This window comes from Rhinopithecus bieti, unplaced genomic scaffold (assembly GCF_001698545.2).
Source record: "Rhinopithecus bieti isolate Rb0 unplaced genomic scaffold, ASM169854v2 scaffold_6513, whole genome shotgun sequence".
Lineage (NCBI taxonomy): Eukaryota > Metazoa > Chordata > Mammalia > Primates > Cercopithecidae > Rhinopithecus > Rhinopithecus bieti.
In genome coordinates this window covers 2,616,415-2,628,268 of record NW_016805931.1, presented here as the reverse complement: position 1 = coordinate 2,628,268, position 11,854 = coordinate 2,616,415, and the positions used below count along the sequence as shown (strand labels likewise).

Sequence of the window (11,854 nt, the reverse complement as noted above, 5' to 3'; positions counted from 1 at the left end):
TTAGGAATAGATCTGACATAAAACCCCAAATATTTTTGCTCTAAGATTATGCTCTTTACAATTAGAATATATTTAAACATGAGGGGGAGCTAAAAGGAAATGGGGTAAACAAAACCAGAAAATCAAAATACAAATATACAGAGCCAAAATACTTTCAGTCAGCAGCAAAACAGAAACAATTCCAAAGTTAATGTGCAAATGAAAATAAAGTAGTTAACAGTCATTCATTTAATAAGCTTGTGTATTTGATAATGAAAAGGCTTAGCTTTCCTTTTCTCACCTCAGAAAGTAATAATCATCATCTTTAGTAAGGTATTACTTTTAAAAGTCTGACTTTAACAAGTGGATAAAGCATGTTTAGAGTATGTTTATGTTTAGAAACAATACCTTGAACACTACAGAAAACAACAATATTCTGAAAATCCAGTTTATTTTCCATGTTGTGGACAGATCCAGTCAGTGTGATCAGTTTTTCTGCGTGTGTAATAATTTATCAAAATAAGTTTTCCCACAAGACTCTTTTCCATCAACTCTGAAAACCCTGGTCTAACAACATACCCCAATAAAGCTTTTGAAAATCATCTCTTAAAATTTGGAAGAAAATGTGGCAAGTCTTTTCCTGTAACATTTACTGCACTACAAATGGCTAAAGAGCAATATATGTTTTAAAAGGTGAATAGTACAACAGCTGAGTTCAGGAAATTGTTTTAGTGCACTTTGCTCCAGTTTTAGCCAACATGCTACATTTTCCTTTTTGGTTTTTTTGTTTGTTTTTTGGGGGGAGGAGAGGGGGACCACACAAAGTGGACTTAAGGATTTCCATTGTACGAAAAAGATATGACTCTGCAAGCAAAACAGTGTAAGCTGCCTTTTTTCTTAAGACCTGGACATTTTAAGACAGAAGCTTTGCAAAACATTACACAATTTTTTATTATTAAATGAGAAAATCTCATTTGTTACATCGTCACATTGCTAGTCAGAGAAATGTTGCAGTGATGAAGAAAGTCAATGTTGGACCAACCCAAGTCCTCATTCCTACAACATTCATTTACAAAGAAATAATGTTCAACACAGCCCAACAAAACGTTCTTGGTTTTCTTCGTATTGAAGTCCCCCAAAATATCCTCTTCTAAATGGGGTATTTCACTACATAAATTATAGTTCTTCATTTTTACAATTCACCCCAAACTGTATGAGAGATGTATCACACTAAGATTTCTAAAGCTGTCAGGAAATCCTTCACACATCGTCGTCATCTGATGTGTCACTGCTACTTGTCTCTGTGTCATCATTCTCAGTTGTGGGTTTGAAAGTGCTGTTCTTCCAAGGTCCAAACTTGAAGTCACAGATCAGGCCGTTTTTCAAAATACCATTTTTTCTCAGACCATTCTTCTGTAACTAAAATGTTAAAGGCAAAATAAATTATCCCTCAAGAGTTACAAACCTACTGTAATAAATATAAGCATGAATATAATAAAATTGTATCCCATCCTCAAAACTCCACAAGTAATGATATGTCTGAAAAAATCCTGGATCCAGACAAAGTAGATGTGAGTAATAATTGTCACATTGATTAAGGTACTAAACTTTTCCACATTTTTACTGCCTCAAGTGACAACTGTGATAAATACCTTCAGGGACTTCCCAGAATATAATCAGAAACTATTAAGCTGTATCTGTTATTTTTATTATTCTAACCTAAATTAATACACACCCCCACAATCTGCTTTGTTCATAGTTTGTAAAGTAGAATGAGGTATATAAAGTTACAAGATCATCTCTTGCTTAACCAGAGATGAAGATAGAAAAAATATAGTTCTCTATTTCTGAAAATGAGAAATCATAACTAAAAGGTTAGTTGGTAATAAATAAGAATTGGGTCAAAAGATCATCAAAGAAGAAAAAAGATAGTTGGCCCAAATTAGAAACAATTTAAAGACAGAAAATAAGCCCAGTGTAGCGGCACAAGCCAGTAGTCCCAGCTGCTCAGGAAGCTGAGACAAGAGTATTGCTTGAGCCCAGAAATTTGGGGATGCAGTGAACTGTAACTGGCCACTGCACCCCAGTCTGGATGACAGAGTGAGACCCCAACTCTTTAAATAAACAAATAATGGATTTGAAAAAAGCATCTCAACTTTCCGATGCTCTAACAAAAATTCCCTAATACTCTTTCAGAAAGGTAACTTTACAACTAGGGAGACATTAAGCAAGATGTTTTAGAATATGAAATACTCTTGTGCAAGAAAAGGATAAAAAGTGAAGTTACTTAGGAAGCTACTAACACTCTCTACTTCTTATCACTCTTGCTCCTCTCCAAAAAAGTCAAAAAAAACAAAACAAAACAAAAAAGGTCCGGAAAATGACTAATCACAGACATCACTTACACTAATTCCTAACTGTTGCACACCCAATAGTTTAAAGAAGCCACTATTGCAGATTTCTACAAAGTCAATTCAACCAGGTGCAGTGGTTCCTGCCTATAGTCCCAGTTACTCCAGAGGTGAAGGTTGGAGGACCACTTGGAACCCAGGAGTTCTAGAGGCCAGCTGGACAACACAGCAAAAGCCTGTCTCCCTCTCTCTCCTTTTTTTGTTTGTTTTAAAAGCAATTCTGACCTATCGTGATAAATTCCTAAATAAAACTTAAAATCTCCCCCACTCCATGCTTGCATATAATTATATTGTTCTAAATAAGGGCAATTTAAAAGTGAAGTTGTATGATTCAGGTTTTCTCACCTGTTCACTAATAACTTGGAATTCTCTCATTTCATCCTCAGTTAAGGGAGCACATGTTTCATCATTTTCACTGTCTTCCTGCCAGCCCATTTCCTTTAACAATCTGAAAAGGAGAGGAAAGGAAGTTTAATTTAAAGCTTACCCTGTGCAGGACAGTTTCATTTATATTAGGTATAAGAAAACATGATCTAGGATCCATTATACAAAGACCCCAAGACACATCAAAAGGATTTTTGAATATCTTTCTGAAAATGAATAAACAGTTAAGATTAATAAACTGATATTAAAATTAGAATGAACTCCTTGACTGCTTCATCTTTGGTGTCAAAGGCTCTTCAGACTGGAAACTTTTAACAGACGTGAAGCAAATCTGCTAAATTCTTATACTAAAAGTAACAGCAATATCACTCCTCTTTTTCTTCAGTACCACCATATTTCTGACTACTCATTAGGTTTTCTACTTGGGCAATCATAAACACTGTAGCAATAGCTACAGAATTTGATTGGGAAATCTCCAAGCTTGTTTCTTATATGGCCACATACCTTGTATTGATATGAAAGGGTTTTTACAAAATGAAACCCCTAAGTACCTCTGTTATTCCTACAAGGAGTCTTCAAAAAGTTCATAAAAAAATGTGTATCATGGAAAAACTATGCAAGAATTTCAAGAAAAAAAACTCTGCACCAAAAACAACTTGTGCTAACTTGTGATAACATGTTTCAACAGAATCTTGTTTAAGGCGCCACAAAGGGTAAGACATCAGTTTGGGAAAAGCCCCTATCAGATCAACATGAATTCTGCTAAAATTGAAGCAAAAACAAATACCAAATTTATGGTGAAACTTGGGTGGAAGAATAATGAAATCACTGATGCTTTACGAAAAGTTTATGGGGACAATACCCAATGGAAACCAGCAATTTCAAATAGATAACTCATTTTAAGAAGAGATGAGGTGATTCTGAAGATGAAGCCCTCACAGAAGCAGCAGCAGACCATCCCCATCAATTGACAAGGAAAAAATTAATCCTGTTAGTGCCCTAACTGAAGAGGACTGATGATTAACAACAGAAACAGCCAACATCACAGACATCTCACTTGGTTCAGCTTACTTAATTCTGTAAGAAAAATAAAGTTGAATAAACTTTCCACTCAATGTGTGCCCAGATCATCTGCAGACAAAAACAGAGCTTTCAATGGAAAGTTTAAATAAGTGGGATCAAGATTCTGAAGCATTTCTTCAAAGAAGTGCACATGGCTTTACCAGTATGATCCAGAAGACAAATCACAATCAAAGCACTAGCTACCAATAAGTGGAAGTGATCCGCTCAAAGCAAAAGAGGACCAGTCAAGAGCAAAGGTCACGGCAACAGTTGTTTGGAAGGGATAAAGAACAGTAACAACTGCTTATTATGAGTGTTTTCAGAAGGAAACCTAAAGCTTTAGCGGAAAAATGCCTGGGAAAGCTTCACCAGAGAGTCCTTAAACACAACAATACTCCTGCTCATTCCTCTCATCAAACAAGGGCACTTTTGCAAAGTTTCAATGGGAAATCATTAGGCATCCACCTTTCAGTCCTGATTTGGCTCCTTCCGACTTCCTCATTTCCTAATCTTAAATTTTAGAGGGGGCCCATTTTTCTTCGGTTATTGTAAAAAAGACAGCACTGACACGGTTAAACTGCCAGGGCCCTCAGTTCTTCAGGGATGGTCTAAAATGACTGGTATCACTGCTTACAAAAGGCTCTTGAACTTGATGTAGTTATGTTGAAAAGCAGAGTTAACAGTTTTTATCATTTAATTACATTGTTCCACAAACTTTTAAGTCCCCTCTTATTTACACCTACTCATCTTTAACTTGTGCCTGCTACACATTAGCTGCTTATAGACTTTTAGACCTTTTTTCAAAGAGTCTCACAGAATATCTGAGACCTTGAATAAAACGTAATATGATATCCACATTTTGCAGATGAACAATAAAGATCACATAAGTAAAGTAACTTGCTTACTTGATGGCAAAGACAAATAGAATTTTGGTTTTCTGTCTCCCAAATGAGTATGTATTGCACAGCACCTTGTTGCTTTTGAACAAAAACATCACAATCAGCATTAATCATTTCTTCTTTCATTCCTTTTAGCCACGACTTCTTCCAATGCACTGTCTTTACTCTTTAATTTGGATGGCCTCCTTTTGAAATAGCATTTCCACTCACTTTTACCATTCAATGTCACCTAATACAGAAGCTATTAAATCTAGACTAGCAAAACAATCTAACTGCTCTTTTGCTGGATCCAAACTTTTACCTGTTTTACTTTTAAAAACTGAATCGTAAGTAAGCAATAATGCAGGTGGAAAAAACTATCAACATTATGAAAGAGAATGTAATAGAAGGCAAGTATTTCTACTTCTCCACCAGAGGCTGTAGCTTTTAACTGTTCTTGAAATAGCTTTCAAAATAATCTAGCCGGGCATGGTAGCTCATGCCTGTAATTCCAGCACTTTGAGAGACCGAGGTGGGAGGATCACTTGAGCCCAGGAGTAAGACCAGGCTCGGCAACAAAGTGAGACCCCATTTCTACAAAAAATAATAAGAAAAAATAAGAACAATCTGTGTTTCCCTTTCCCCCATAAACATACAAACATATGCCACATAACTATATTTTGGTCAGATAACTGCACATATGATGCATAATCCCATGAGACTGTAATACCATTTTCTTACTGTACCTTTGTATATGTTTAGATATGCTTAGATATACAAATACATACCACTGTATTATAATTACAAATACTGTACAATATTCAGTACAGTAATATGCTATACAGGTTTCTAGCCTAGAAAGAAGAGTCTATACCATACAGCCTAGGTAGGTAGCAGGTTATACCATCTAGTTTGTGTAAGTACACTCTGAGTTTCACGCCATGACAAAATCACCTAACGACACATTTCTCAGAATATATCCCTGTCATTAAGCAAAGCACGACTGACTGTATTACCGTAACCCTCATCTGTACTTTGCTTTTTAAAGAAATTTAAATTATTCCTTCCCACTCTCCTTCAAACTAATGCCACATCATCCTGATACCAGTTTCACAATTACCATCTCTGATAAATATTTTCGGTGGTTTCTCACTTTCTAAAGAACAAACTCCTTAACTGTGTTTGTGTCATAGCCACAAATTCAAATTCCTCAGTAGAGGAAATCTAGGATTAGAAGTTAGAAGACCTGGGTCACAGTTCCTACTTTATCACAAACCAAGTATAAGACATCTCTAAAGTCCTGCCTTTTCAATATGATCGTTAACTTCAGTGAGTAAATTTCCCATTCCTGTCAAAATATTCCACTGAACACCCTTAAAACAAACTAGGTATATACACCATTCTAACCATGTCTTTACATCCCTTCTTTTTCCAAACTACTATCTAGCACGCTTGCCCTTATTTATGTCTAACCCTTTCAAGATTTAATTTAGGTCCCAATTAAAACTTCCTGACTAGGGCCAGGCGTGATGGTTCATGCCTGTAATCCCATCAATTCAAGAGGCCAGCTAGGAGTTCAAGACCAGCCTGGGATATAGTGAGACCATGTCTCAAAAAAATAAATTTTTATACAAATAACTATTTTAAAAGAAAGGAAAGGAAAGGAAAAGGAAAGGAAAAGAAAAGAAACCTTTGACTGGTACCCAAGTTATAATGATCTCTATCCCCAAACCCTCTGAATTTCTTTGGCATTTACTTCCACTAATTCATTTGGTGCATGTTTAAACAAGTTGACAACTGTATCCCTTTGATGTTGAGGCTACCCTCAATACTCTGATAAAGTTGCTAAAACTTGACAATAAAACTAAGAATGATCTACGTGCCTGAGTATTTAATATTTCTTATTTTAATATTTGAAAAGTATTATTAAAAAACCTATCACTGGCCAGGCGCAGTGGCTCACACCTGTAATCCCAGCACTTTGGGAGGCCAAGGCAGTGGATCACCTGAGTCAGGAGTTTGAGACCAGCCTGGCCAACATGGTGAAACCCCGTCTCTACTAAAAAAACAAAAAATTAGCCCAGCGTTGTGGCGGGTGCCTGTAATCCCAGCTATTCTGGGAGGCCGAGGCAGGAGAATCACTTGAACCCGGGAGGTGGAGGCTGCAGTGAGCAGAGGTCGTGCCACTGTACTCCAGCCTGTGTGACAAGAGTGAAACTCCATCTCAAAAAAAAAAAAACACATACAAAACTATCGCTGCCCCATGATTATTAAATTCAACTAATATGAGTATTTATATGTATAAAACTTAAGAAGTCACAAAGTTTACAGAAAATATGAAGCAATGGAAAAGAAGTATCATTCCACTTTGACAGGAAAAAATAACCCTAAAATCTGAAAGAAGCCATTAACTCTCTTAGCTTAGAATGGGCAAAAAGGTATTGATATATGTCTTTGAAAAATTTACAAACACATATTCTACTTAAACAGTCAAGAAAACTGAAGCTAAGAAATTTAAATAGAAACAGTTCCATATCAACTAGCACCTTTACTCTTCCTCCCTTTTCTGTCTTAGGATCTTTTTCGGCATGTGCAACATTTCTATAAAACTATCCCTCCATTCCAACTAGCTGCTACCAAATCTGGTATCTTGAATCCACAATTTTATCATATTCTTTGCAAATAACAAAATGTTCTTATTGTTTGCCCCCTTCACCTTCATGTCCACACTAGAAAATGGTATTCCTATGCAAAACTGATTCTTTTTATAGTTTAAACTATATGGTTTAGGGGAAAAAAACTTGGTTAAAACTTTTACAGTAACCTAAATATAAAAGAAAAGTATCCATTGTTTTAAGAAGACAAAAACAATGTAATCTATAAAGTCTCAAAAAAAATTAAAACATATATACTAATCATTCAAGTAGTAATCATCCAATCATTCACTGATACGATCTTTTCATGCAGTATGGGGTTTTTTCTTTCCCTCCCTCTACAGCTTACTCCAATTTAGGATGTTTTTGTCTTTTTTATTTTTTATTTTTTGAGATAGAGTCTTGCTCTGTCATCCAGGCTAGAGTGCAGTGGTACGATCTCAACTCACTGCCACCTCACCTCCTGGGTTCCAGAGATTCTTGTGCTTCAGCCTCCCCAGCAGCTGAGAATATAGGCACATGCCACAACGCCTGGCTAATTTTTGTATTTTTAGTAGAGATGGGGTTTCGCCATGTTGGCCAGGCTAGTCTCAAACTCCTGGCCTCAAGTGACCCACCTGCCTCAGTCTCCCAAAGTGCTGGGATTATAGGCGTGAGTCCCTGTCCCTGGCCGAATGTTTTCATCTTGATTTGCCTTAGTTTCTAAATCTCATCCTCTCCATTTTCTCCTGTTAGTAGTCACAGAGAACCAAATTCTGTCAAGTTATGAAACGAAAGTCTCTCTTCCGTAAGTCTTCCTAAATGGAACAAGAAGCCACCAAAATGCTTCCTGCACTAAATATCTGCTCTGCAGATTAAAAAATAAAATAGTTAAAACATTCAATATGTCTATTAGGGGTTATGGGAAATACTTTCTAAAGGTATGGGCCAACTTTTTTTTTTTGCTACTAAAGGACTGAAGGGAAATCGGAAGACAAGATATTAGGTGACCACTTTCTCACTATGGCCTTAATGAATAGATTCTGTGAGTTAAAAAATCTTTTATCTGTATTCTTTTACTGCCTATGCTCTATCTCCTTAAGAAGTAACTCATCTTTTACAATCATTAGAATATCTGATATGTTTGTGTCATTATTCTCCTTTCTACACACAGGCCTTTTCCTTTTCTACCAATTGCGTGACTAGAAATATTTCAATCATTATTGGTGAGAGTGTAAATTACCAGAATGTTTTGGGATAACATGGCAGTAGCTGATTATTTTAAATATGTTTGCCATCTAACCAATCAAATTCACTCCTAGTACCTACACATTTATACAAATATTTAAGAATATAAATACAAGGATGCTGATAACAGCATTATTTGGAATAAGGGGGGGAAGAGGAAAGAAGAGAGAGGAAGGAGGGAGGAGAGGAAAAGGTAGAGAAAGGGAAAGAGAAGGGGAGACAAAAGAGAGGGGATGTGAACACACATAAATCTGGATCACAGGAAAACAGTTTCACAATTTATATCCATACTATAGAATAGTGGCTTCAAATGGCAGGAGGGGAAAAACAAGGTGATTCATTAGAATGATGGAAAAAAATCCTGAAATATCTATTTATGTTTATCTTTTTTAAAAAGAATTCATATTTCCTAAATTTTTTCTATATTTGACATTTCAGCCAACACTCAAGCCTATCAGTCACAAGTCGTAAACCATATAGCGTGAAATTCCACAATTCGGGAGGCAATAAAAAGAGTGTGGTGACTTATTCATCCATTCACATTAAACGTACAATAAATTATATTTTGTCTAAACAGGTGAATTTAAAGATATTATCTGGCTAAGTTAGTTATAAATTAATCTAGCTAAATTAATTCTCAAATGCAATTGTCAGCCCAATAAATTATTTACAAATACAAAAATTACTGGGTTTTTTTGTGTGTGTTTTTTTTTTTCTTTTTTGACAGTCTCGCTCTGTCGCCTAGGCTGGAGTGCAGTGGCACGATCTTGGCTCACTGCAACCTCTGCCTCCTGGACTCAAGTGATTCTCACGCCTCAGCCATCCAAATAGCTGGGATTACAGGCGGGCACCACCATGCCCGGCTAATTTTTGTATTTTCAGTAGAGACAGGGTTTCAACATGTCGGCCAAGCTGGTTTTCCATTCCTGACCTCAAGTGACCCACTCACCTTGGCCTTTCAAAGGGCTGGGATTACAGGCATTAGCCACCATGCCCAGCCTACAAAATTAAATGCCTACACACTCACATACAATAGTTACAGCCACATTTAAGAAGCGAAACAGGACATGATTTGGAGCAGAGAAACAAAAATAATCACGAAGATAAAATAATAATGTATGATTAAAGACAGAAAGATAAAGATTTATTCTGAAGGAGCAATCTACGGGAAAAAAAGCGGGAGGCGTCGGGCAAGGCTGGGCATGGTGGCTGTAATCCCAGCACTTCGGGAGGCCAAGGCAGGAGGATCGCCTGAGCCCAAGAGTTTGAGACCAGCCTGGGCAACATGACAAAACCCCATCTCTACAAAAAAACACAAAAGTTAACCAGGCACAGTGGTATGCACCTGTGGCTGAGGCAGGAGCATCACCGGAGTGGTATCAGTGAACCGTCACTGTGCCACTACACTCCAGGCTGGACAACAGAATAAGACCCTGCCTCAAAAAAAGAAAGAAAAGAACAAAAGACAATCCAGCCAGGTGTGGTGGCTCACAGCTCTACTCCCAGCACTCTGGGAGGCCAAGGCAGGAGTATCACTTGAGTCCAGGACTTTAAGAAAAGCCTGGGAAACACACTGACATAGTGAGAGCTCATCTCTACGTTTTTCTTCTTTTAAGGGGGCGGGTATAACCTTTGGCAGGAGAAATATAAACTAAACTATTAAACATATGAAAAAGTTAGAATTAAAAAAATTAAAGTATTCCTCAAAATAAGTACAGATTTACAAAACAGATAGAAAAATACTGCAATATTTACTTCACTCACTCATTTGACAAATTCAAGCAAAGTAATGTGCCAAGCACCATTCTAGGTGCTAGATACAATAGTGAACAAAATGGACAAAATGTTTAGCCTCATGTAGCTTATGTTCTTAATTGAAATACAAGTTGAAATTATAAATAAATTCTACAAAAGTTATTCAAGAGGAGATATAACCCAGTTTTCCACTGTCTTAGAATTAAATGAGGTTCTAGAAGAAACTGGGAAAAAGTAAAGTCAATCAACTGGGCTGTTAATAAATGTAACTTAGCCCCAAGCTTGTCTTAGAAGGTATTTTAAGTTAAAAAAAAAAAAAAAATTCAGTTTATACAAAGCAATTACAGAATAATAATATGATCATCTAAGGGTATAAACTATTAACTTTCTTTGCTTTCGTAGTTTTTAAATCCTTTAGTTATGCTGAACCATGTCGTTATTTAAGGAATATAGTAAGGGTGTGTCATTTCTGCAAAAACACCTGCTTTTAACTACAAAAAACAAAAGTAAATTCTAGATACAAAGACTTCAATTCTAAGACTAAACCACTTAAGAGGTTACTATTTTTTAAAATGCTTAAGACTATACTGATGGAAGCAAAAAGTGCTGTTAAAAGTTTACAACAGGCTCGGAGCAGTGGCTCACACCTGTAATCCTAATACTTTGGGAGGCTGAGGCAGGTGGATCACTTGAGGTTAGGAATTCGAGACCAGCCTGGCCAACATGGTGAAACCCCATTTCCACTGAAAGACAAAAATTAGCCAGGTGTGGTGGCATGTGCCTGTATTCTCAACTACTGAGGAGGCTGAAGCACAAGAATCTCTGGAACCCAGGAGGTGAGGTGGCAGTGAGCCAAGATCGCGCCACTGCACTCCAGCCTGGGCGACAAAGCGAGACCTGTCCAAAAAAAAAAAAAAAGTTTACAATAAAAACTAAATTACAGGCCTGGCACTGTGGCTCATGCCTGTATTCTTAGCACTTTGGGAGGGCGAGGCAGGAGAATCACTTCAGCTCAGGAGTTTGAGACTAGCCTATGCAACATAGTAAACCTTCATCTCTACAAAAAACACAAAAATTAGCTGGGTATGGTGGTGCACACCTGTGGTCCCAGCTACTTGGTAGGCTGAAGTAGTGGGATCACTTGAGCCTGGGAGACAGAGGTTACAGTGAGCTAGTATCGCACCACTGCACTCTAGCCTGGGTGACAGTGTGAGACACTGTCTCAAAAAATAAATCACATATTGGGACAATTCGCTATCCATGTGGGAAAGGATGAATTTGGACTCCTACCTCACATCATCCAGAAAACCTGCATAAACCACGAGAGGAAAAAAATGAACTAGACTTCATCAAAATTAAAACTTTCTGCCCTTAAATAGGTACCACTGACGCCGTGCGTGGTGGTGCAAGCCTGTAATCCCAGCTACTCAGTAGGATCACTTGAGACCAGTCTGGGCAACACAGAAAGACCTCATCTCAAAAGGTGCCTGTGGGGTGGGGGTTG

General features: G+C 37.3%; 1 protein-coding gene across 10 annotated transcripts in view; it reads right to left on the bottom strand.

The window, feature by feature from the left end:
* Positions 1–223: 223 nt before the first annotated feature.
* Positions 224–11,854, bottom strand: part of GPBP1 (GC-rich promoter binding protein 1) — a 90,812-nt gene continuing 79,181 nt past the window's right edge. For all 10 annotated transcript variants that reach the window (XM_017874225.1, XM_017874224.1, XM_017874228.1 and 7 more), the window contains 2 exons: positions 2,736–2,838; positions 224–1,398 (listed from right to left, as the gene is read on the bottom strand). In XM_017874225.1, the coding sequence (XP_017729714.1) occupies positions 1,240–1,398; positions 2,736–2,838 (262 nt within the window). In that variant the 3' untranslated portion in view covers positions 224–1,239. The remainder of the gene's footprint in view (positions 1,399–2,735; positions 2,839–11,854) is intronic.